This window comes from Carcharhinus amblyrhynchos, chromosome 9, assembly GCF_965287045.1.
Source record: "Carcharhinus amblyrhynchos chromosome 9, sCarAmb.v2.hapA, whole genome shotgun sequence".
Lineage (NCBI taxonomy): Eukaryota > Metazoa > Chordata > Chondrichthyes > Carcharhiniformes > Carcharhinidae > Carcharhinus > Carcharhinus amblyrhynchos.
The window spans coordinates 101,616,713-101,643,714 of record NC_137332.1 but is presented as its reverse complement, the minus strand read 5'-3'; the positions used below and the strand labels follow the sequence as shown (position 1 = coordinate 101,643,714).

At 45.7% G+C, this 27,002-nt stretch overlaps 1 protein-coding gene across 1 annotated transcript in view; it reads right to left on the bottom strand.

Moving 5' to 3' along the window:
- The window catches only part of LOC145348501 (complement C4-like), a 105,460-nt gene that overhangs the window by 10,969 nt on the left and 67,489 nt on the right, over positions 1-27,002 (bottom strand). The window contains exons 27-37 of the mRNA XM_080196691.1: positions 24,206-24,316; positions 22,870-23,038; positions 21,630-21,820; positions 19,612-19,770; positions 17,088-17,147; positions 13,687-13,780; positions 10,528-10,684; positions 9,004-9,106; positions 3,911-3,985; positions 1,848-1,950; positions 786-875 (exon numbers count right to left, since the gene is read on the bottom strand). Of these exons, the coding sequence (XP_080052817.1) occupies positions 786-875; positions 1,848-1,950; positions 3,911-3,985; positions 9,004-9,106; positions 10,528-10,684; positions 13,687-13,780; positions 17,088-17,147; positions 19,612-19,770; positions 21,630-21,820; positions 22,870-23,038; positions 24,206-24,316 (1,312 nt within the window). The remainder of the gene's footprint in view (positions 1-785; positions 876-1,847; positions 1,951-3,910; positions 3,986-9,003; positions 9,107-10,527; positions 10,685-13,686; positions 13,781-17,087; positions 17,148-19,611; positions 19,771-21,629; positions 21,821-22,869; positions 23,039-24,205; positions 24,317-27,002) is intronic.

Genomic DNA, 27,002 nt, shown 5'->3' with positions numbered 1-27,002 from the left:
CAGCCTAGTCGATTGCTATCCCTTACACAAACAAGCTGACGAATCAGAATCCGAGGAAACACAAACAGAATACTGGAAGGCCTGGATTGAGTGGACATGGGGAAGATGTTTCCATTAGTAGGAGAGACTAGGATCTGAGAGCACAACCTTTGAATAAAGGACTGATCCTTTTAGAACCGAGATGAGGGGGAATTTCTTCAGCCAGGGGGTGGTGAGTCTTTGGACTTCGCTGCCAGAGAAGGCTGTGGAAGCCAGGTCATTGAGTGTCTTTGAGACAGAGAAAGATAGGTTCTTGAATGGTAAGGGGATCAAAGCTTGCAGGGAAAGGATGGGAGGATGAGGTTGAAAAACTTATCAGCCATTATTGAATTATGGAGCAGACTCGATGGGCTGAATGGCCTAATTTTGCTCCCATATCTTATGGTCTTACTCAATCCCTTCACCATTGGTGAACAGTGGCAGTCTATCTACAAGATGCGCTGCAGGAACTCACCGAGGCTCCTCAGGCAGCATCTTGCAAACCCATGCCCACTGCCATCTCAAGAAACAGTGGCAATGGTGGGGGATCAGGTTAGCTCAGTTGGCTGGCCAGGTGCTTAACAGTTATGATGTGGAGCGATGCCGACAGCATGGGTTCAATTCCCGTACCAGCTGAAGTTATTCATTAAAGCCCCGGCTTCTCAACCGTGCCCATCGCCTGGGGTGTGGCGATCCTTAGGTTCCCCTTAAAAGAGAGAAAAGCCATCTGGGACTATGGCGACTTCGATATATTGGTGGAAGTTTACCTTCAGCGCATTCGCAAACGTCATGCTGGCAGAGTTTTGAAATGAAGGTGCTTTGGTTTGGTGCATTATAAAAAATGCGGCATTTAAGACCTGCAACCGAAGAATTACATTGTTAGAATATACCAATGGCATACAATAATGCTACTGTTCTTAGATGTATTATTAATTGGGTATCCTGAGTTTTAACTTCTGCCAACAATAATAAGAGAGAGAAAAAAGTCACTCATTCAAGAAATGGAATCATAGGTGATCACAGAAATAATTCTCTTCATAATATTTTGGTTGCATATCTCCTGCTTCTCGATGTCAGTTCTGTGAAGGGCAGAAACCGTGTGATCAGGAATGATTCACTCCCCATTTACTCAGTGTCTCAGTGTCAGCACGGTGGCGCAGTGGTTAGCACTGCTGCCTCACAGCACCAGGGACCCAGGTTCAATTCCTGGCTTGGGTCACTGTGGTGTGAACTTTCCACATTCTCCCCATGTCTGCATGGGTTTCCTCCGGATGCTCCGGTTTCCTTCGGCAGACCAAAGATGTGCGGGTTAGGGGGATTGGCCATGCTAAATGTGCAGGTTATGGGGATAGGCTGGGGAAGAGGACCTCAAATAGAATGTTCTTTGTGTGAGTCAGTGCAGACCCGATGGGTCGAATGGCCTCCTTTGCACTCTGGGGATTCAGTAATTCTCACAGTACTCGGGATCTGGGTTCGATTCCCAGCTTGGGTCACTGTCTGTGTGGAGTTTGCACGTTCTCCCGGTGTCTGTGTGGATTTCCTCTGGGAGCTCCGGTTTCCTCCCACAGTCCAAAGACGTGCTGGTTGGGGTGCATTATTCCAAACAGACGCCAGGCTGTGGTGACTAGGGGAATTTCACAGTAATTTCATTGCAGTGTTAATGTAAGCCTTACTGATGACTCATAAATAAACATTACTTTAATTCAATGACATTGTACAGGGATTAAAATGGGCACTACTTTGCTCCCTGAACCACTCGCATCGATAACCTGCAGCAGCTACTTATTCAAATCAGAGCAGTAACTTTGAGGCAGAGCCTCTCTACTCACTTGGATTGTAATAGTCGTAAAGAATGGCGCTTGCTGGTTGTATTAATCCAATGGGAAAGATTTGTTTCGCACCAAACACAACACATTGCTTCTGTTCAGTGACCTACATCGGGGGGAACAACCGCAACATAAGAACGTAATAAGAACATAAGAAATAGGAGCAGGAGTAGGCCATCTAGCCCTTCGAGCCTGCCCTGCCATTCAATAAGATCATGGCTGATCTGTCGTGGCTCAGTTCCACATTCCCGCCCTCTCCCCATAACCCTTAATCCCCTCTCTTATCAAAAACCCATCAACCCGCGTCTTAAAAATATTTAGCGAACAGTCCATTTAACAGTCCATTCACAAAGATACTAGTAAAATACATAGCTTGCAAAATACACTTAACATTTTGAACATGCTCAGAACAAAATTACTATAATTTTGTTTAAAATTTAAGGAGTAATGCCTTCAGCAAGAGTGTTTGTTATTGTATTTCTAAAAATATAAAGTCATTCTAGATTGAAACAACTCCCACAATATATTGACTTTTCTCATTTGAAATCTTTGTCTCAGAAGGAAGTTCCGATGTTTCCAGATGCCACAAATGCTTCTTACTGAAGATGTTACAAATGTCTCGTCATCCTTACTGAAAAAAAAGATGGAATTTCTTGAGAGTGTTTGAGTGAGAGTGTGTGTGTTGGAGAGAGTGTGAGTGTGTGTGAGAGAGTGTGTGTGTGAGAGAGAGTGTGTGCGTGAGAATGAGATTGTGTGTGTGAGACAGTAAGAGTGTGAGAGAGTATGTGTGAGAGGGTGAGAGTGTGTTTGAGAGAGTGAGTGTGTGTGTGCGAGGGAGTGTGTGTGAGAGAGTGAGAGAGTATGTTTGCAAAGGAGTGAGAGAGTGCATGTGTGTGTGTGTGTGAGAGAGTGCATGGGTGTGAGTAAGAGAGTATGTGTATGTGACAGAGTGAGAGTGTGTGCGTGAGAGTGTGTGTGTGTGAGGGAGTGAGAGTATGTGTGTGTGAGTGTGTGTGTGAGAACATGAGAATGTGTGTGTGAAAGAGTGAGAGACTGTGTGTGCGCAACAGAGTGAGAAAATGTACATGTGAGAAGGTGAGAGCATGTATTTGTGAAAGAGAGTGAGAAAGTGTGTGTGTGAGAGTGAGAAAGTGTGCGTGTGAGAGTGAGAGAGTGCATGTGTGTGAGAGTGAGGGTGCATGTGCGAGAGAGAAACTGAGAGAGTGTGTGTGAGACAATGTGTGTGTGAAAGTGAAAATGTGTGTGTGAGAAAGTGAGAGACAGTGTGTGTATGTGAGAGAGTGAGTGAGAGTGTGTGAAAGAGTGAGAGTGTGTTAGAGAATGAGAGAGAGTGTGTGTGTGAAAGAGTGTGAGTATGCGTGTGTGTGAGGGAGTGAGGGTGTGTGAGTGAGAGAGTGAGAGAGCGTGTGTATGAGAGTGAGAGAGATTGAGGGAGTATGTGTGTGTGAGTGTATGAGTGTGAGTAAGAAAGTGTGTGAGTGAGAGAGTGTGTGTGTGAGAGAGCGAGCGAGTGTGTGTGTGAGAGTGTGTGCATGTGAGAGAGAGAATGTGTGTGTAAGTGTATGTGTGTGTGAGAGAAAGTCTGTGAGTGAAGGAATGTGTGTGAGTGACTGTGTGTGTGAGGGAGCATGTGTGTGTGTGTGTGTGTGTGAGAGTGAGAGCATGTGTGCGAAAGAGTGAGAGAGTGAGAGTGTACATGTATGAGAGAGAGTGAGAGAGGGTGTGTAAAAGAGTGAGAGTGTGTGAATGAAGGAGTGTGTGTGTGAGAGAGTGAGAGAATATGAGTGAGTGAGTGAGTGTGTGAGTGAGAGAGAGAGTGTGTGTGTTTGTGAGTGTGTGTGAGTGAGTGAGTGGCAGTGTGTGTGGAAATAATGACTGACTTACTTCAAATTCTCAACCCAACAGCTTAACAAAGTTCTACCTGGCTTCATACCGGCTGTTTGTTCAGTAACTCAGGACTCAGGATTCTGTATCAGGAGAGAAGAGGGACAAATCTAAATGAAATAAGCTGCAGGAGGAAATACACACGCAAACGGTGCCATTACCGTCTCAAGATAGAGCAGCACTCTTCCATCTTTGAACTCGTATTCATCAATGTATCTATCAGCAAGATTTTTTAACTGGAAAATAAAAGGTAATTTCCAATTACCGCCATTGTGTTAACATCCACTCTTTCCTGAAAGAGAAATGTTTCTTGTTGTATAACATAATGCAGCGATGTGGGCTCCCTGTTTCATTTATGATGGATACAGGTCTACATTATTGCAATATTCCTTATATATGGGGCAGTATGACGGCACAGTGGTTGGCACTGATGCCTCAGAGAGCAAGGGACCCGCGTTCGATTCTAGCCTTGGGTTGCCATCTGTGTGGAGTTTGCATGTTCTCCCCATGTCTGCATGGGCTTCCTCCCGGTGCTCCGGTTTCCTCCCACAGTCCAAAGATGTGTGGTTTCGGTTAATTGACCATGCTAAATTGCCCCAAGTGTCAGAAGGATTAGCAGGGTAAATATGTGGCGTTATGGGAGTCAGGCCTGGATGGGATTGTGGCCGGTGCAGGCTCGATGGGCCGAATGGCCTCCTTCTGCACAGTAATGATTCCATGATATCTACAAAATGACTATTTAAAAGTTTATTTTTTAGTATCACAAGTAGGCGTACATTAACACTGCAATGACATTACTGTGAAAATCCCCTCGTCATTTGATTTGATTTATGATATGTATTAGCACACAGTGAAAAATATTGTTTCTTATGCGCTATCCATTCAGTCGCCACATTCCTGCGCCTGTTAAGGTACACCGAGGGAAAATTTAGCGTGGCCACCTAACCAGTACATCTTTTGGTCTGTGGGAGGAAACTAGAGCCCCCAGAAGACACCCACGTAAACATTGAGAGAACACACAGACTCCACACAGGCAGTGACCCAAGCCAGGAATTGAACTGTGAGGCAGCAATGCTAACCACTGTGCCATCGTGCTGCCCATTTGTATGGTGGGATGATATTGATCTAAAACCGGTGCACCATTGTGTCTAGATGGGGCTGGCACAGTGGGGGATTGGCATGGTGGCACAGTGGTTAGCACTGCTGCTTCACAGCCGCAGGGACCCGGGTTCGATTCCCAGCTTGGGTAACTGTCTGTGTGGACTTTGCACATTCTCCCTGTGTCTGTGTGGGTCCTGCAGGTGCTCCGGTTTCCTCCCACAAACTGAAAGACGTGCTGGTCAGGTACATTGACCCGAACAGGTGCCGGAGTGTGGCAACTAGGTAAATTTCACAGTAACTTCATTGCAGTGTTAATGTGCGACTTATTTATGACTAATAAATAAACTTTACTTTTACTTACATTTACTTTAGGTGTGAATCGATAGAAAACATTGTACGGAACGAGGGTTAGGAAGTGCAAATTCCCAGAGGCTGGCTTACATATGGCCCAGAGTGAGTGGAAGTATTTGGGAATCAAAAATGGGATTATTATGAACTCTGGGATGTTGAAGTACCGACTCCCCTCTACCCACCATGGTGCGCAAGGAAAATGGGTCAGATTAAAATTCTAGCAGGTTTGGGCAGGATAGATTCAGAAAGAATGTTCCCGATGGTGGGGGACTCCAGAACTAGGGGGCAGAGTTTGAGGATAAGGAGGTAAACCTTTTCGGACAGAGGTGAGAAATTTCTTCACCCAGAGGGTGGTGAATTCACGATCACAGAAAGTAGTGGAGGCCAAAAGGTTGTCTGATTTTGAAAAGAAATTATGTCTAGCTCTTGGGGCTAAAGGGATCAAGGACTTTGGAAGGCAGGGGGAGAATCAGGATACTGAATTTGATGATCAGTCATGATCAAAGTGAATGGCAGGGCAGGCTCAAAGGGCAGAATGACTTACTCCTGCTTCTAGTCTCTATGTTTCTATTTCCTATCACACCTTGCTTCTGTCTGTCTTTATGCGTGCACACTGATGACATGGCACCTCGGAAATCAACTGCATTGAAAAAGTTTACAAAACAGTCACATCTCCCTTTTTTCTTGACCACTTCATCCAGAATTAGATTATGAACCAATTGTAACACTGATTGTTTAGTGTTTTTTAGAAACATGGAAGATAGGAACAGGAGGAGGCCATTTGGCCTTTCAAACCTGCTCCACCATTCATCATGATCATGGCTGACCATCCAACTCGACAGCCTAATCCTGCTTTTTCCCCATAACCTTTTGATCCCATTCGCCCCAAGTGCAATATCCAGCCACCTCTTCAATGCATTCAATGTTTTGGCATCAGCTACTTCCTGTGGTAATGCATTCCACAGGCTTACCATTCTTTGAGTGAAGAAATGTCTCTTCATCTCTGTCCTAAATGGTCTTCTCAAGTCCTCAGACTCTGATCCCTGGTTCTGGACTTCCTCACCATCGAGAATATCCTTCCTGCATCTATCCTGTCTAGTCCTGTTAGAATTTTCTAAGTCTCAATGAGATCCCCCCTCATTTGTCTGAATTCCAGTGAGAACAATCCTAACCTCGCCAATCTCTCCTCATACATCAGTCCCGTCATTCCCAGAATCAGCCTGGTAAACCTTTGCTGCAGCCCCGTGAGAGCAAGAACATCCTTCCTCAGAAAAGGATACCAAAACTGCACTCAATATTCTAAGTGTGGCCTCACCAAAGCCCTGTATAATTGCAACAACACATCCTTGCTCCCGTATTCAAAACCTCTTGCAATGAAGGCCAACGTGCCGTTTTCCTTCTTTACTGCCTGCTGCACCTGCATGGCATTTGAAGATAATCTTTTTATTGTTAATTATCATGATTTATGTTGAGGAGCTATGCAGAGATGATACACCAGCTTGCATGTGTGCAAGATCTTTGAGTAGAATGTTTTAAAATGTCTGGACCAGACGCTGGGCAACACGACAGCTCAGTGACTATCACTGTTTGCTGTGCAGATACATGGATTTGGGCCAGTGTCTGTGGGAGTTTGCACGTTCTCCCCATGCTTACGTGGGTTTTCTCCGGGTGCTCCGGTTTCCTCCCACACCCCAAAGATGTGCTCTTAGGCTGACTGGTGTAACAAATTGTCCCTAAATTAGTCTTCCCTCAATGTGGAATGCCATAAGCATAGACAAGGGTCATGAGTGGAGCAGGGGCTCATAATGTTAAGATGGCGGTGTGGGCTCGTTGGGCCAAAGGGCCTGTTTTCTGTGCTGTGTTGTTCTTTGTTCTTTGTCTGTTGTCTCACCTTTACAGCTGTTTGCCTCCAGACACCACACCCAGTCAAGAATAAACCAAACATGCATTGTCAAACATGGGACAACTGAACACTATGGTAATGAATGGTCTGCTTAACTATCCAACTAATCTTCTCCCAGCAATCTGGCTACATCCCACGCCAAATATCCCAGTCACCTCTTACTGTTCTTATTGGAGCAGCCACCAATATTATGACAAGGATTTTAGGCAAAGCGGGGAACAAAGTCATTTTTTTTGCTCTCTTTCACTTGGCACATCTGAAGCGGCTTGGTGGCACAGTGGTTAGCACCGCTGCCTCCCAGGGCCAGGGACCTGGGTTCAATTCCGGTCACTGTCTGTGTGGAGTCTGCATGTTCTCCCCATTTCTGTGTGGGTTTCCTCTGGGTGCTCCGGTTTCCTCCCATTCTCCAAAGATGTACAGGTTAGGTTGATTGGCCATGCTAAATTGCCCTGAGAGTCAGGGTAAATGCATGGGGTTATGGGGATAGGGTTTGGGTGGGATTGTGGTTGGTGCAGATTCGCTGGGCAAATGGTCTCCTTCTGCACTGTAAGGATTCTATGAACCTTTTCTTAGCATTTACCATCAGCTAGGCTTACTCTTCACTATTATGTTCACTTCAATGCACATCTGTGTTAAACACGGTGTGCGAATGGTGGGAAATTGAGCAAAAGTGTACATTTTAGACTCCCAACAGTGCAGAAGGAGGCCATTCATCCTACTGAATCTGAACAAACACTCAGACAAGATTTTTACAGCCCCCCTCACGTGAGACCAGAAATTTCCATCCGATGTCAAACGGACATTTCCGTTGTCCGTCCCTTGCCCGTTCCAATTCCATGGCGGGAGGGGTGGTAGAATTCCAGTGAGTATCTCACCCAGGTCCTCCCCCCCATCCTATTCCCGTAACCCCACATAGTTAATAGGGGAGGCAATGGCTAATGTTGCTAGACTATTAATACAGATGCTCAGCTAATGTTCTGGGGATCCGTGTTTGAACCCCGCCATGGAATTTGAATTTAATTAATAAGATCTGGAGTTAAAAACCTGTGAAGAACATGAAACCATTGTCGACTGTCAGAAAAACTCATCTCATTCACTAATGTTCTTTGGGGAATCAAATTTGCCATCTTTACCTGGGTCTGGCTGACATGTGACTCCAGAGTCACAGCAATGTGTTTGACTGTCAAACCATAGAACCCCATAGTGCAGAAGGAGGCCATTTGGCCCATCCAGTCTGCACTGACCACAAACCCAACCTGACCCGATCCACCTAATCCCATGTATTCACCCTTGACACTAAGGGGAAATTTAGCCAATTAACCTAACCTGCACATCTTTAGACTGTGGGAGGAAACTGGAGCACTCGGAGGAAAACTACGCAGACACAGGGAGGATGTGCAAACTCCACACAGACAGGGACCCGAGACCGGAATTGAACCTGGTTCCCTGGTGCTATGAGGCAAAACTTCCCTCTGAAATAGCCTAGTAAGCCACTCGGTTCAAGGGTAACATGAGTCACAAAAAAAAACTCCATCTAACCTACAGATTTTGGGACACTAAAGGGCAATTTTGCACAGCCAATCCACCCAAATTGCACATCTTTGAGTTGTGAGAGGAAACCGGAGCACCTGGAGGAAACCCATGAAGACACGGGGAGAATGTGCACACAGTCACCCAAGGCTGGAAATGAACATGGGTCCCTGGCACTGTAAGATAGCAGCACTAACCACGGCATCACCGTGCCATCCACTTGAAGCATTGGCGACTGATTGTCTATGGTGCTTGATGCTGATCTGTTAGTGGTTCACAAACTATTCAGCAGGCAGCCAACCATTCCAAAAATAACACACTTTCTAAAACGCCGCCCCACCTCCCACCTAAGAGAAAGGGAATACTGACCTTTTCTAAATCAAGTCGTTCTGGTTGGAAGCCACTGAGAAGAGAGATATCCACAATAGCCATCCCATAGTGGTGCTGCTCATGCTGAGGCTCAGGGTCATGCCTTTGCGAAACAGACAAATAAATCTCGGATCAATTCTTCGCCAATGTGTAACAGTTATACAGTGCAGACAAAGGCTCACTCAGGTGTAGTGGACCCGAACAAAAGGAGAAAGGAAAACTGCAACAGATATTTAACACAGAAAGGATACGATAGCGCATGCGTCCTCAGTGTAGACAAGAACTTTCCTTGTGCTTTTTTTAAAATCGTTTCTTTAAAACGAGGCTGACCAATGCTCTCACTGAAGGTCAGACGGTTCGTTTGAAAGATGGCATATCCGGCAGCGCGACACTCCATTAGATTACATGCTTAAGGTGCCATATTGGGAAGGGAACACTTGATCCCCTGACAAAGTGGTGAAGGTCTACTATGGAACCTGAACCACGCAGCTCAGTACCCATTCTGCAGAATCCAGCAACTGTCTCCTTATTCTGTAGTGATGGTAATGGCAATCAGCTTTGCACCAAAATGGCATCTGTATCACTGTTTGTTTATCATAGAATCAGAGAATCCCTACAGTACAGAAGGAGGCCATTCGGCCCATAATCCCACCCAGAGCCTATACCCGTTACCCCACATGTTTACCTTCTAATTGCCCGACACTAGAGCCAATTTAGCATGACCAGTCAACCTAATCTGCAAATCTTGGACAGTAGGAGTAAATCGGAGCAGCCGGAGGAAACCCACGCAGACACAGGGAGAATGTGTAAACTCCAAACAGTTAATGACCCAAGGCTGGAATTGAACCTGGGGCTGTGAGGTAGCAGTGCCACCATTCAAACATAGAACATAAGAACTAGGAGCAGGAATAGGCCATCTGGCCCTTCAAGCCTGCTCCACCATTCAATAAGATCAGAGCTGATCTTTTTGTGGGCTCAGCTCCACTTACCTGCCCGCTCACTGTAACCCTTAGTTCCTTTACTGTTCAAAAATGTATCTATCCTTGCCTTAAAAAACTCAATGACCTGGACTCCATAGCCCTCCACAGATTCACCACCCTCTGGCTGAAGAAATTTCCCCTCATCTCTGTTTTAACACAACCACCTTCACTCGGTGGTTGTGCCCTCGAGTTCTAGTCTCTCATGGAAACATCCTGTCCACGTCCACTCTGTCTAGGCCTCTCAGTATTCCAAGCAAGCCCCACAGATCCAGGGCAATTCAGCTTTTGACATCAAAAATGATGCCCCTCCACACCCACTGCCCACCCTGCCCCATGAAAGAATATTTATAAGGAGTCTGAACAAGCATTCTTTAAATCATGCAATCCTTGCTTTGCAAATAAGGGGAATTGTATGCTGTCCAACAGTTGACATGACAAAAGGGAGAGTGCAAGATCTCTTACAGAAATCAATCACGTTTACATTTACCGTTTGAGTGCAATGTTTTGATTTCACCAACACATGGTGATTGTTGGCGTCACTTACCATGCACAGACTTCGTAATAAATCATATTGCCTTCGTTGTCATCCGGCACATCTCTTCTTCTCCGAGCTCGGAGGTCAAACCAGTCAATTTTCCTTAGTGCTTGGTCCCCTTGTAACTGCTCATCGTAATATTCATAGTCGAAGTAATCCTGCATGTCTGAGAGAATGAGAAACATCAGGACTGAGTCACAGAGTGATGCAGCAGCAAGGAAGGCCATTTTACCCATCATGCCTTGGTAAATCTATCCAATAAGCTCCCAAAAGAGAAAATGCTGGAAAGTCTCAGCAGGGCTGACAACATGTGTAAGGTGAGAAAAGAGCTGATGTTGAGTTCAGATGACCTTTTGTCAAAGCTAAAAGGTGCGGAAAGTGGGGGAGAAAAGGTAAGGAAAGGGGGGATAAAGTAGGGGGAAAGAATGGGGAGGGAAGAAAAATGAAGAATGGCAAGAAAGAATAAAAGGTAGAGAACAGTAAAGAATTAAACAAAATGAAAGCAAAGGGATCTAGCTGAGATAGAGCAAATCATCTCAATTTGATGCTGAGACTGGAATACTGTAAAGTGCCTAACCAGGAGATGAGATGTTGTTCCTTCAGTTTGTGTTAAGCTTCACTGGAACAATGCAGCAGGCCAAGGACAGACATGTGGGCATGGGAGCAGGACGTGTGTTAAAATGGCAAACACCCGGAAGATCAGGATCCTGACTGCGCACAGACCGAAGGTGCTCAGCAAAGCGACCACCCAGTCCACGCTTGGTCTGCCCGATGTAGATGAGACCATATTGGGAGCTGCGAATACAACACACCAAATTGAAAGAGGTGCAAGTGAAATGCTGCTGAACCTGGAACTTTGGACCTTGGGCGGTGCGCATAAAAGAGATAAAGGGACAGATGTTACGCCTTCTGCGGTTGCATGGAAAAGTGCCATGAGTGATGGGAAAGGTGTTTGGGTCCACTGGAGGAATGGAAGAGGTATCTCAGAGAGAACGGTGTCTGCAAAATGCTGATAGAGGGAGTGAGAGGAAGATGTGTTTGGTGGTGGCATCACGCTGGAGTTAGCGAATGGCGGAGGATTATGCTTTGCATGCGGAGGCTGGTGGAGTGAAATGTGAGAACAAGGGGGACTCTATCCTTGTTCTGGAAGGGAGGGGAGTGGGGAGGGCTGTGGTGATGGACCGCAAACTGTTGAAGGCCCTGTTGATAACTACAGATAGGAATCCACGGTTGAGGAAGAAGGAGCACATTTTAGAAGCCTCTCACTTTGGGAACTGGCTTTTATCCAATAAGTTCCTTTGTCTGGCTCTTTCCAATAACTCCAGTAATAATCCTCCCTTCAAACATTTATTCAATACTAAAAAGAGGTTTTGGAGGAACTCAGGGGGGCATCTTTGGAGAGAAACAGAGTTAATGTTTCAGGTGGAGTGACCTTTTACTAATTTTAGGCAATCGAATGAAACATTAACTTTGCTTCACCCTCCTCAGATACAGCAAGGCCTCATAGAGTCATGGAGTCATACAGGTTCACAGCATGGTAACTGGTCTCTTGGCCCAACTTATCCATGCGGCCTGGTTTACAGCATTAGGCTCGTCCCAATTGCCCATGTTTGGCCCATATCCCTCTGTACAAACTTTACCCATGTAACTATCTAAATGCTTTTTGAAAGACAAAATTGTACTCACCTCTACTACTGCCTCTGGCAGCTTGTTCCAGACACTTACCACCCTCTGTGTGAAAAAATTGCCTCTCTGAACCTTTTGTATCTCCCCCCTCTCACCCTAAACCTATGCCCTCTAATTTTAGACTTCCCTACCTTTGGGAAAAGATGTTGACTATCTATGGCCCTCATTATTTTAAAGACTTCTACAAGATCACCCCTCAGCCTCCTATGCTCCAGAGAAAAAAGTCCCAGTCAATCCAGCCTCTCCTTATAACTCGAGCCATCAAGTCCCAGTAGCATCCTGGTAAATCTTTGCTGCACTCTTTCTAGTTTAATAAAATCCTTTCTATAATAGGTGACCAGAACTGTATACTGCACTCCAAGTGTAGCCTTACCAATGTCTTGTACAACTTCAACAAGACCTTCCAACTCCTGTATCCAATGTTCTGACTGATGAAACCAAGCATGCTGAATGTCTTCTTCACCACTCTGTCCACCTGTGACTCCACGTTCAAGGAGCTAGGAACATGTACCCCTAGATCTCTTTGTTCTGTGCCTCTCCCCAACACCCTACCATTAACTGAGTAGGTCCTGCCCTGGTTCAATCTATCAAAATGCATCACCTCGCATTTATCTAAATTAAACTCCATCTGCCATTCACTGGCCCACTGGCCCAATGATTAAGATGCTGAGCTTTTCCAGCATTTCCTTCATTTCTTTCAGATTTCCAGCCTCTGCAATGTCTTGCTGAAACATTTATTCAATTCACTTTTCAATGTGATTACTTAATGGTTCATTCACACCTCGAGGCGATATAGTCCAAAACTCACTGAAAATTAAATGAGTTTGCATCTCGCTAAAAATTACTGTGACCATGAAACTGTTGCCAGTCATGGTAAAAATCCATCACTGATGTTTCTAAGAGAAAGAAATTTGCCACCCTTACCTAGTCTGGCCTGAAGCAATGTGGTTGACTCGTAACTGCCCTCTGAAATGGTCAAGCAATCCAAGATTAATCAGGGATGGACTATAAGTGCTGGGCCAGCCAGCCACAACCCATTCCATGAATTAATTTAAAGATAACTACAAAGCGTCAAATGTCCATCTGAGACAAATGGACTGCTCCTCCACCATAAAGAGGCAGCGTAGTGGCACAGTGGTTAGCACTACTGCCTCGCAGCGCCAAGGGCCTGGGTTCGATTCCGGCCTCAGGTCACTGTCTGTACATTCTCCCTCTGTCTGTGTGGGTTTCCTCTGGGTGCTCCGGTTTCCTCCCACAGTTCAAAGATGTGCAGGATGGGTGGATCAGCCATGCTAAATTGTTCCTTAGTGTCAGGGGGACGAAGATGGTGAATATGCGGGGTTATGAGGACAGGACCTGGGTGGGATTGTTGCTGGTACAGGCTCAATGGACCAAATGGCCTCCTTCTGCACTGTAGACTCTATGATTCTATGATCAATACACTCCAGTGCAATTGATACTAGGTTATTTGCCAATACTCACTCTCATATTCCACCTTCCCTTTCACCTGAACTTCAAGTTTGAAATGATCACAGGTTTTGGTAGGTTCCACCATAAGTTGGTATGATTTCAGCAACTGCAGGTTTGAGAAACAAATCTTGGTTAAAATGAAGAGATTAATGCTTATCGCACATGCAATAGTGACATTTGTCTAGATTTGGGTGCAATTTTAACTACGTGTCATGGGGTTTGAATGAGCAAAAAATCATCCGGTGTGAGTGCGCACGACTAAGGGAGGGATTTCTGTCATCGCAATGTGTAAGGGCATCGTAAACGTGGGAAGGAAACTGCCACTGCAACAAAATGATAACAGTACAACAAGTGGAAAATTGAACAAGACAGTGGGAGAGGCTCCCTGCATTTGTCTTGATTGTTGGCTTGCAAATGACTTGCTTGTTTAATACATCAAGTTTAGTTCTTCAAAAAAGAGCTTCCAGCAACATCAAGACATATGGAAAATGGTCATGACTCTTCCTCACTTGTCCGAATTAAAGGTAAAACACTGAAACCGACGCCATAGAAAATTAAGAGTCAAAAGAGAATGAGCACCTGTAAAGTGCAACTTCTCTGAGGAGGAGGGCACCCTGTTGAGTGATAGCCATTCCAGAACTTCACAGCACAGGAAGAGACCTTTCGGCCCATTGTGTTCGTGCCGGCTTTCAAACACCTATCTGTCCCAATCTCATTTTCCAGCATTTGGTCCATACCCTACAATGTCTCAAGTGCTCAGCTAAATACTTCTTACAACCCCAGAGGGTTCCCAACTCTACCACCCTTTCAGACATTGAATTCCAGATTCCCACTTCCCTTTGGGTCATAGTTACATAGCGTCATAGAGGTTTACAGCATGGAAACAGGCCCTTTGGCCCAATTTGTCCATGCTGCCCTTTCTGTTAAGCTAGTCCCAATTGCCCACTTTTGGACCATTTCCCTCTATATCCATCTTACCCACATAACTGTCTAAATGCTTTTTAAAAGACAAAATTGTACTCGCCTCTACCACCCTTTCAGGCAGTGAATTCCAGATTCTCACCTCCCTTTGGGTCATAGTTACACAGAGTCATAGAGGTTTACAGCATGGAAACAGGCCCTTTCGCCCAACTTGTCCATGCTGCCTTTTCTTTTAACCACTAAGCTACTCCCAATTGCTTGCATTTGGACCATTTCCCTCTATACCCATCTTACCCACGTAACTGTCTAAATGCTTTTTAAAAGACAAAATTGTACCGCCTCTTCTACATCCTTGAAAACGTTTTTCCTCAAATCCGCTCTAAATCTCCTGCCCCCTACCTTAAGTCTATGCACCCTGGTCATTGACCCTTCTACTAATTCCTATTTACCCTATCTATGTCTCTCATAATGTTTTAAATCTCCATGTTCCATAGGGCCCTGTCTTGGGCTGGTCCCTCTTTGTTACTTGAACCTTGTCAAAAGGATTGCCATCCCACATCTCGGGCACTGCAGCACTCCTTGAGCACCGCATTGAAGAACGAGCCTCAGTTATACACTCATTTAATCCAGGGCGAGACTGGATCCCACCACATGCTGACTCTGCAGGCAGGAGTGTGGACCACAGACATGCAGCCGGTAGCTAATTTAAATTTCATAAATGATATTATTGCAGGTCAATCAGATGAGTCAATGCTCATAAATAATTCCACCGTCCATGATTATCAAAAGCGAAACATAATCAGTTAGGGGAAATGAAGCAGTTAATGTTGTTTTGCAGAAGAACTTACAGTGGGTAAAGCTCATGAGGTCAATCCATCCAGTGAAATTAACAGCAACCCCACCCTACCCCTCCCTCCCCGGCTCTGCAGTAAGACACAAACGAAACTCTACAGACAGAGGTGGTGTAAGCTTCCAATTTTCATTTGAGATTTCATGCTTAGACAATGGAATAAGACGGTCAAAGTACGAATAGACTTGTTCATATTGGCCATGTTGTTAAGCAAATAATCTGTACTCTTGAGTCAGAGGGAGGTCAGATACTTATTAACCCTAGCCCCGATCACAGAATATTGCAAGAGTTTGCAGCAATGTAATGGCTCATTCAACCCAACATGGTAGCCTAGTGGTGATGTCATTGCACTGTTAATCCACTGGATTAATGCTCCAGTGGCACAGGTTCAAATCCCACCCGGGAGGCTGATGGAATTTAAAATCCATTAATGGATTTGGAATGTGAAGTTCGTAGAATCATAGAATTTCTACAATGCAGAAGGAGGCCATTTGGCTCATCAAGTCTGCACTGACCACAATTCCACCCAGGCCCTATTCCTCTAACACCACATATTTACCCTGCTAATCCCCTAACACTAGGGTCAATTTAGCACGGTCAATCAACCTAACCTGCACATCTTTGTACTGTGGGAGGAGACCGGAGCACCTGGAAAAAACCCACGGAGTCATATGAGAATGTACAAACTCCACAAAGACAGTGACCCGAGGCTGGAATTGAACCCAGGTCACTGGTGCTGTGAGGCAACAGTGCTAACCGCTGTGCTACCACGCCACACCGCTTTTCTCATAAAGCAACTGGTTTGAAACCTATATGACACTAAAGGGACTGGACAGGGTGGAAGAGGCAAGGATGTTTCCTGTTGTGGATAAACCAAAAATTAGGGGTCACTGCCATCAAAACTGACAGAAGAGAGTTTCCCTTTGTTAAAAGGTCATGAGTTTCTGAAATTCTCTTCTTCAAATGGCGGTGGGAGAAGATTCTGAATATTTTAAAGGCAGAGCTGAAGAAGATTCTTGATTACCGAGGGGATGAAAGATTATCAATGGTTGGCAGGAATGTGGGATTGAGATTATAATCAGATCAGCCATCTTACTGAATGGCAGAGCAAGCTTGAAGGGCCAAGTGGCCTACTCTTGTTCCTAACTTGTAAATTTGTATGTCTCACCCAAGAGAAACAATCTTCAGAGAAGCAAATCTGGCCGAAGTGTGGCTCCAGACCCACAGTAACGTGATTGACTCTTAACTGCCCCCTCCGAAATGGCACTCAGTTCAAGGGCAATTAGGGAGGGGCAACAAATGCTGACCTTGCCAGGGACACCCACGTCCCTTGAAAGAATAAAGAACAAGTAAATGTGCCTTGTTCGTCTTCTGAGCTCAAGGTTCAGTACATTTGTATGAATCATCTCCTGAAAACACGACTCCCTCCCTGAAGTTGCATCCACTTTCACTGTTTCCGCTGGGTGATGTTGACCGAGCTCACTGCGCATGTAGACAACATGGATGCAAGTACATAAAATATTGTTGGTTCCCATCAAGCTCAATAACTACTGTTGATATTAATATTTGGAAACAAGCTTTTTGTGATCGTTTATAGCACAACAAATCTCTGGTTAGACAAAGAAGAAATATGTTGACTCACGGTTAGTGTTCCGGTTCCAGTACCCGTGACTTCGATGCTAATATTTTGTCCAAGTGGGAACTGATATAGGACAAAATACATGATGCATTATGTTACAATGCTTATTGTTGCAAATACATGTTGACTTTTAACCTTTGTTATACTTAACATCCTTAACATATGTGGGGAAAAAGGAATTCTCCAGTGCCGTTCAGTAGGCATTTTATTTATTTTTTAGTATCACTAGTAGGCTTACATTAACACTGCAATGAAGTTTACCGTGAAAATCCCCTGGTCGCCATCCCTGTTCAGTACACTGAGGGAGAATTTAGCACAGCCAATCCACCTAACCAGCAGGTCTTTCAGACAGTGGGAGGAAACCGGAATACCCAGAGGAAACCCACGCAGACATGGGAAGATCACACAAACAGTGACCCCAGCCGTGAATCGAACCAGGGTCCCTGTGGGGGGCTGTGAGGCAGCAGTGACCTCTCCAGTGTTGGACATAGTTGTTGACTGCCACTGACAACAAGACTGACCATAATCATACCACTTATTGCTTCAGAATCTGTCACTGTTTATCCACGTAGTTCTTGTTCGGTGTACATTACAACAGTGACTGCCTTACACAAGTACCTGATTGTCAGCAAATAGCTTAGAGACTGCCTGAGGATGTAAAGGACGCTATACGAATTTAAGTCTTGGGAGGGTAGAGAGGTTGGGGGAGGTGAGTTGATGGCTGGGGAGGGGCTGCCAGGTAGTCAGGGGGCGGGCAGTAGGGTAGGTGGGTGGTCACGGGGTTGGGCAGTCAGGAAGTGGGTGGCAGCCTCTCAGTTGGGAGATTAGGAAGGAGAGGGGATGTAGGTGGGAGATGGAAGGGTGATGGTTGGGTTTGGTTTTAATCACTGACATACGGGTGGCAACGCTCCATAGTTGACTGTCTAACAAAGGACACTATTGGTATCAGAAGATCAGGCATAAGTCCATAGTGCCCAACCTGAACTTCTTTCGGACTGTGGGAGGAAACCGGAAAACCCGGAGGAAAGCCGCACAGGCACGGGGGGGAGAACTTGCAGACTCCACACAGGCAGTGACTCGAACCAGGAATCGAACGTGGATTCCTGGCACTGCGAAGGCTCAGTGCTAACCACTGTGCCAATGTGCTGCTCCCAGATTGCAGTCCACATTTTCACTCGTTAACTTGTGTGTAAAATCTAGATAACATGCTTTCGATTTACACTATCATAGAACACAGTGGAGATGGCACTATTCACAGAATTTCGGGGAACCCTGTTTCAAATGAAGTTTAATTTCGATAAATGTGAGGTGATGCATTTTGGTAGAACGAACCGGGGTGGGACCTACTCAGTTAATGGTAATGCCTTGGGGAGAGTTATAGAACAAAGAGATCTAGATGTAAACGTTCATAGCACCTTGAAAGTGGAGTCACAGGTGGACGGGGTGGTGAAGAATGCATTCGGCATGCTTCAGAACATTGGATACAGGAGTTGGGATGTCTTGTGGAAGTTGTACAAGAGATTAGTAAGGCCACAATTGGAATACTGTAGACAGTTTTGGTCACCCTGTTATAGAAAAGGGTGTTATTAAACTAGAAAGAGTGCAGAAAAGATTTATTATGATGCTACCGGGACTTGATGGTTTGAGTCATAGAATCCCTACAGTGCAGAAGAAGGCCATTCGGCCCATCGAGTCTGCACCGATCACAAACCCACCCAGGTCCCATTCCCATAACGCTGCATATTTACTCTGCTAATCCCCCTGGCACTACGGTCAATTTAGCATGGCCAATCAACCTAGCCCACTCATCTTTGGACTGTGGGAGGAAACCGGAGCACCTGGAGGAAACCCATGCAGACACAGGGAGAATGTGCAAACCCCACACGACAGTGGCCCGAGGCCAGAACTGAACCCCCATCCCTGGAGCTGTGAGGCAGCAGTGCTAACCACTGTGTCCAACGTGCCACCCTGTGTTTTAAGGAGAGGCTGGATAGACTGGGACTTTCTTTTCCTGGAGCATAGAAGCCTTAGGGGGTGATTGTATAGAGGTCAATAAAATAATGAGGGGCATAGATAAGGTAGACAGTTGGCATCTTTTCCAAAAGGTAGGGGAGTGGAAAATTGGAGGGCATAGGTTTAAAGGTGAAAGGGGAGAGACACAAAAGGGTCCAGAGGGGCAATTTTTTCACTCAGAGGTTAGTGAGAGTCTGGAACGAGCTGCCAAAGGCAGTAGCAGAGGTGGATACCATTTTGTCTTTTAAAAAGCATTTAGATCGTTACATTGGTAAGGTGGGCAACAGGGATATGGGCCAAATGCAGGGCAATTGGAACTTGCTTAGTGGCAAAAACTGGCTGGCATGGACAAGTTGGGCTGCTTCCATGCTGTAAACCTCTATTAATTGTAAGTAACATATTCTTCAAGCATCACACAGCATCGTGAAAGACAAATTATTGATCACAGAACATAGAAATCTCACCAATGCAGTGCAGGAAAATGGAGAATGGTATCTGTGGATTTGATTCTTACCTTCAAATCGTCTTCTACCAGAGCGTTCTTCCTGTCTATTCGAAGAGTTCTCTTCTTCTTTCTAACCACATGGGTGAATGTGAAATGCAAATCTAATTCGTCCTGCCGAAGTGTAGCAATGCTGTATTCTGACAGGGCTTGTAGGGCAACAGCTGTGTCCTTCAGAGCGTGGAGAGAGAATATATATTAAAATTGAATAGTCCTCACTTGCCTGGATGGGTGCAGCTCCAATAACACTCAAGTAGCCCGCTTGGTTGGCACCACATCCACCAACATCCAAACAAATTTAAATTTAAAAAAATTCTCCCTCCCCCACCAGCATTCAGCAGCAGCAGAGTGTACTATCTACAGGACGCACTACAGCAATTCACCAAATATCCGCAGACAGCACCTTCCAAACCCTCAACCACTCCCATCTGTAAGGAGAAGGGCAGCAGATACATAGAAACACCACCACCTGCAAGTTCCCCTCTGAGTCACTCACCACCCTGACTTAGAATCATAGAATCTACAATGTTGAAGGAGGCCATTCGGCCCATTGCGTCTGCACTGACAACAATCCCGCCCTGTTCTTATCCCCGTAACCCCATGTCTTTACCTTCCTAGACCCCTGGCACTAAGGGGACTTGGAAACAGATCTCATTACAGCTTATGTTTGTTTACACTTTGTGTCAAAATCCATCTTGGCATTTGGTCAAAATTGATCAGGTTGCATATTCCATTTCATTAACTGTATTAGAACTGGACATCAAATCTGTGTTGTAATGGGTGGCAAAAAAATAAGCAAAGAAGTGAACTAAATACCCAGATATTTGCATAGAATATTGCATATTGCATGGATTGCCTAGAATATTGCATAGATCAACACTGTGTCAAACTACTGTATCTTTAAGAAATGTATTTTAAGCATTTTCTCTGCAGTTATAAGCAGCCCATTGTGGCACAGAGCTGCCTGGGCAGATGTCCTTTCAGTGCTATTAAAGCCATGTGATGATCCTTTTGTTTAGTTTTAATCAGGACCTAATGCAATGTCCTGGAATTTTATGACCCTTTTGAATTCCGTGGTTTGAGACTGATTGACAGGTCAAGATCAGGTGATACTTTTGGGGATGAAACCCAGAGCTCTTTCTTTCCAGTGTGGAAGAAAGTTGCTGTTAAGAATCCAGACCGCAAGCCAGCGTGTTTCTGTCTCTCTCTCTGGAATTGGCAACTTAACGCTTGGTGGCTAGCCAGCTTGTGACTACAGGCAAGAAATGCCTCAGTTTCTTGAAGCGTGCTAAAAGTTCTGGGGCCCGAAGACCTCAAGGTTTTCAACGCAACATCCAAAGGAGTAATCCACAGCAGGGATTGTAAAGTTGCAAAGTTCAGCATCACATGACCATACATATTGTCTGTGCTCAACCTAGGACGGGGTATGTTTGTAGGGGTTTGTTTGGTTGGAACAGCACATTTAGCTGTTAAGGTATATACAGTATCATAGTCATCTTCTTCCTCGTTTGCAGTTGGTTAAAGCTGTTGCTAATTGTCTTATTATTTTTTATTCTTTATGGGACATGGGCGTCGCTGGTTGGTCAGCATTTATTGCCCATCCCTAGTTGCCCTTGGAGGGCAGTTGAGAGTCAACCATATTGCTGTGGCTCTGGAATCACACGTAAGCCAGACCAGGTAAGGACAGCAGATTTCCTTCTCTAATGGACATTAGTGAACTATATTCTGAATTAAACATTGTTTGATCAAATCTCCCCAGTGGGTCATTTAATTATACCTGGAGTGAACCATCTCATGCTTACCCATGCCAAAGTTCAAAGCGCAAAACTTATGGTCTAGGTTGACTACTTAAAACACCTTAGAATTTCTGATCTGGATCATTAAACTGACACGTTAGAACAACATAGAGAAGCAAAACTACAAGAGGAAAGTGACCTTTTCAATGCATCAACACCTTGAGGCTGTCTTCACCTCTTCTCGGAGGTAAATGACATGTAATCGGCTCAATACTCCATGTCTGTGAACCATACCTGGGTTGAGCGGAATCCGCCCTCGTATCCCTGTTGCTTAGTTAACCATTTTACAATCGGTTTGGCGTAGTTGAGATCTTTCATGGTGATGGTCTGAAGCAAGGCGTACGAGGTGGTCTCTATTGTTATCGCCGATGCTTGCTGTGCTTCGTGCGGCGTTTCATCGGCCTTCCAGTAGCAGGTGTTGTTTTCTATTTAATGGTCGGAACACCAACAGTTTAGAGGAGTGAAAGCTTCGTGAAAGTGGGTTGTCAGCGACAGTGCGAGAGCAACAAGATCAAACTCAAAAACAATAGTGTTCTACAAGCACCCTCGATTCGCTCATGTGTTATTGCTATCGGGTCCCCCCCCACAATTCCATGCACAGGGCACTGGGTTTCATCACAGTTAATATTGAGGCTGTTTGTCTAAGGAAGACAAGGGACCATGTAATTATTGTGCTCCATTGCCACATTACAACTTACATTCAGATAGCACCGTCACCACAGTAAAAAAAAGCCAATACAAAGATAATATGACAAGAGTGTAACGTGTGATGGGGAAAGGGAGGATTTGGATGGGGGAGGCATTGGGCAGTGAGCATGGAGTTCAAAGAAAGTGGAGATCTCAGGGCATCGCTTGTGGCTTCCTAGTGGGGTCCAAGTGCTGGGATTCCTTTTCAATCACTTGGGCGGCACCTTGGCACAGTGGTGAGCCTTGCTGCCTCACAGCGCCCGGGACGTCGGTTCGATTCCGACCTCTGATGACTGTCTATATGGAGTTTGCACATTCCCCCAGTTTCTTCCCGCAGCCCAAAGATGTGCGAGTTAGGTTGACTGGCCATGCCAGTCTAAAGATGTGCGGGTTAGGTTGACTGGTCATGCCAGTCTAAAGTTGTGGGGGTTAGGTTGATTGCCCTTAGTGTCGGGGGAACAGCAGGATAAATATTTGGGGTTACGAGGAATTGGGCCTAGTGGGGGTGGCGTCGGTGCAGACTCGATGGGCCGAATGGTCTCCTTCTGTACTATAGGAATTTTATGATTCTCTGACTTCTTGTCCTCAGGAGGGCGTCCCCATGGAAATAGTGTTGTCTGTGCTCATTAACATCAATCCCATTAACCTCTCTCCACCTCAACATAAACAGACAAGAAACTGAGAATGTTGATAATACATAACACATAGAAGAAAACAATTACCACACAGATACTTTTATAAATACTCTCCATTAATTCGGCAGCTAGACCAGAGATTAAAAATCTACCTCGATCACATGTTGCCATCTGTTTCAGTTTGGAATCTGCCTCATGAGCAGAAGAACTGTCATGGTCGACCAAGGCAAGAGCGTAAGCAGTTATAGCCAACTCGTAGGATCGCTTAATATTGGCAAGCTCATCAGAAAGAAAAGTAATCGCCTTTTTAATGCTGTCTTCCTGAAAGAACAAAAGATTGCAATGGAAGAATCACAGTGGTTTAGTCAAATATAGCAATTGAGGTCAGGAGGAGCAGTCTTTGGACTGTGATTAGCGAGACTATCAATGAAAAGGAAGCACTCGCATGCGATTTTCTACAACACACCCAGAAGGAGCAGAGCTGGACCCAATTGGGTCCTCCAGCCTGCCCATAAATTCTGGCTGATCCGTCTGTTTCCAATTTTGCATTCCCAGCTGCCAACCCTCGCACCCAAATACTTTGACTCCTTTGCTTAACAAGATCCGATCTAGCCCTGCCTTAATGATGTTGAGGGACTCCATTTCAAGGGTCCTTTGACCTTGGCTGGGACAAGTGTGGCTGGAAAGTCCCGCCCTAAGGGGCAATTCAGCATGGCCAATCAACCTAACCCGCACATCTTTTGGACTGTGGCAGGAAACCAGAAGAAACCCACACAGACATGGTCAGGATGTGCAAACTCCACACAGGCAGTCACCTGAAGCTGGAATCAAACCTGGGTCCCTGGTGGTGTGGGGCTGCAGGGCTAAGCACTGTGCCAAAACGCCATACCCACTGTGCCTCCACGCCACAAATTTAATGCCGGGGAATTCTGCAGACATTAGGATCAATGCTTAACAAAGTCCCAGATGGGTCACTGCAATGGACTGAAGACCTTCAAAGTCAGCGGAAAAGGGGGAAAAAATGGACAGGCATGTCTCCAACAGTGGGTCTGGGATACACTGCCTGAACGTGTGGCGGAGGCGGTTAGATCGAGGCATTAGATGATTACTTGAACAGAGACAATGTGCAGTGGACATGGGGCAGGGTGGTGGCGGATGGGGGTGGAGTGTGGGGGTGGTGTGTACAATGGAGAGTCAGGCGAATGGCACTAAGTCATGATGCTCATTTGCCCAGCCGGTTAAGCCGTATGGCCTCCCCCTGTTCTGTGATTCTGGGAAGTTGCTGTGCCAAAATCGGGGCTCGTTCTACCTCCGATTCAGAGTTTTGAATTTTGCCCCAAGGGGCGCATCCCTCTTTGGGAGATAGATTTAAACTAGTCGAAGCCTGTCTCTCTCTCTCTCTCCATTTTATTTCTCACACACGGTGCCATCACCTCTGCAATGCAGACACTAACATTAGTGGAATTCCTGGATAACATTCAGCCTTACCACCTCTTCCTTCTTTTTAGGATCTTGCTGATACGAAGGTAGGGACTGGTGCAGTGCTATGGTAACAAAGGCTGTCGTCGGAACTTTCATGGCCAATTTGTTAATGCCACCCTAAAGTGAGCAAATCAAAATGCCGTCAGAGAATGACACATTTTTACAGTTTGTTGCTTTAGGTGCAATAACCATCATATTTCTGTTCAAAAAACGGTCTTTGCCAGTGACATCTGATGAGGAATAATACCCGGGGACTGCGGATTATTCCCCCTTTTGTCCAATGTGGGCCAGAATTCTCTGGCTCTTCACGCTGGCAGGGTTCTCCAGTCCCGCTGACAGTTCACCCCCACCCTTGGGTTTCCCGCCAGCCTGGGGTGACGTCAATGGGAATTCCCATTGGGGGCAGCGGGAGCAGAGAATCCCACCGCTAGCAAACGATGAACCACCTCCCCTCAGGAACCACGGGGCTGGGAGGATGGAGAATTTTGCCCATGATGTTTTGATTCAGCCTTCGCATTGTCATGGGACCATAGAATAGAACCATATAATGTTACAGCATAGAAACAGGCCCTTTGGCCCTTCTTGGCTGTGCTGAACCATTTTTCTGCCTAGTCTCACTGACCTGCGCCTGGACCATATCCCTCCACACCCCTCTCATCCACGTACCTGTCCAAATTTTTCTTAAATGTTAAAAGTGAGCCCATTTTCACCACTTCATCTGGCAGCTCACTCCACACTCCCACCACTCTCTGCATGAAGAAGCCCCCCTCAATATTCCCTTTAAACTTTTCTCCCTTCACAGTTAACTCATGTCCTCTAGTTTTTTTCTCCCCTAGCCTCAGTGGAAAAAGCCCGCTTGCATTCACTCTATCTATACCCATCATAATTTTATACACCTCTATCAAATCTCCCCTCACTCTTCTTCTCTCCAGGGAATAAAGTCCTAACCTGTTCAACCTTTCTCTGTAACTCAGTTTCTCAAGTCCTGGCAACAGCCTTGTAAACCTTCTCTGTACTCTTTCAACCTTATTAATATCCTTCCTGTATTCACCCTTATTAATATCCTTCCTCATCTGTACTAAATGTCAGTGATGTGAACAGGCTGGGAGATTGGGGTTGGAACGCTCCGACTTCGCCCGGGATTTTCCAGTCCCGCTGCGGCGAACGGAGATTTGGCTGAGCTCCAAATTCTCCGTTCTCGGCGGCAACAGGGCGTGAGCAGCCTGACAGGTCAGGCCTCTAGATGGTTAGAACATTCACAGTCATCCCACGCCTCTATTGGCTTAAGAGTTAAACTGGTGTGAACATTCTGATAATGTGGCACATTCGGGCAGTTAGAATCCTCGATAACTTTGGATTTATTTTATTGAGGCCGAACTACAGAATCCCTCCAGTGCAGAAGGAGGCCATTCAGCCCATTGAGTCTGCACCAACAACAAACTCACCCAGGTCCTATTCCCTATTCCTGTACCCCCACATATTTACCCTGCTAACTGCCCTGCCATTAAGGGGCAATTCAGCATGGCCAATCCACCTAACCTGCACATCTTTGGCCTGAGGGAGGAAACCAGATCAATCTCCACCCAAGTCAGGAACCAAACTCGGGTCCCTGGCACTGTGAGGCTGCAGTGCTAGCCACTGCGCCACCGTATGCATTGGCTGCATAGAAAGCAGGTAACCTTGGATGGGGAAATAGCTGCGGCTGGCAGCTAACAGAAATAACCAGAAGCACAAAACTGACAATAATGAGTAAAGTACTGGTTCCATCCAACTTCCAACTGAAACTAGCAGAAAGGAATCATACTGCTCTGGATTTTACACCAACATTCCACTGAATCCAAAACATTTCACACATGAAGTGTGAGGTTATAATGATGATTCCTCATAAGTCCTGAAAACTGAGCACTGTAATTGATGCATTCGATGTGCCGTCAGTCACAAAGTGTAGTTTCACATATTGATGCTAGTAAGTACTGTAATGTGATCAATTTCATTAGCTCTTATCCTGCTTAACCTTTTCCCCTTCCAAACCCTGTCGAAGGAAGTGAATATCTGGAGCAATGTTTAACAATCGCATGACCAGACCAGGACTGTTATGCATCATTAACCAGGAACATTTACAATAAAGCACACCGTGCCGAAGATCATCATTCCGGGTGTGTCTGAATGTGAGTGTGCGTCTGAGTGTGAGAGCGTGTGCCTGAGTGTGACTGTGTGTGTGTCTGAGTGTGTGAGTGTGTGTGTGTCTGAGTTTAAATGTGAGTGTGTGAGTCTGAGTGTATGTGCAAGTGTGTGAGTGTATGTGTCTGAGTGTGTGCCTGAGTGTGTGCATCTGAGTTGTGTGTGTGTGTGTCCCTGAGTGTGTGCAACTGAGTGTGAGTGTGTATGTGTGTCTGAGTGTGCCTGTCTGAATTTGAGTATGTGTGTGTGTGTGTGTGTCTGAGTGTGCAACTGTGAGTGTGTGGGTCTGAGTTTGAGTGTGAGTGTTTGTGTCTGAGTGTATGAGTGTGAGTGTGAGTGTAAGTGTGTGTGTCTTAGTGTGTGACTGTGAGTGTGTTTGTGCCTGAGCATGAGTCCTGAGTGTGAGTGCGAGTGCGTCTGTGTGTGTGTGAATGTGCATGTGAATGTGAGTGTGTGCGAGTGTGTGATTTTGCATCTGAGTGTGAATGTCTGAGTGTGTGTGTGTGTGTGTGTGTGTGTGTGTGTGTGTGTGTGTGTGTGTGTGTGTGTGTGTGTGTGTGTGTGTGTGTGTGTGTGTGTGTCTTTTGTAGTTCCTTGTGTTCTTGAGCAGAGCTTTCATTGG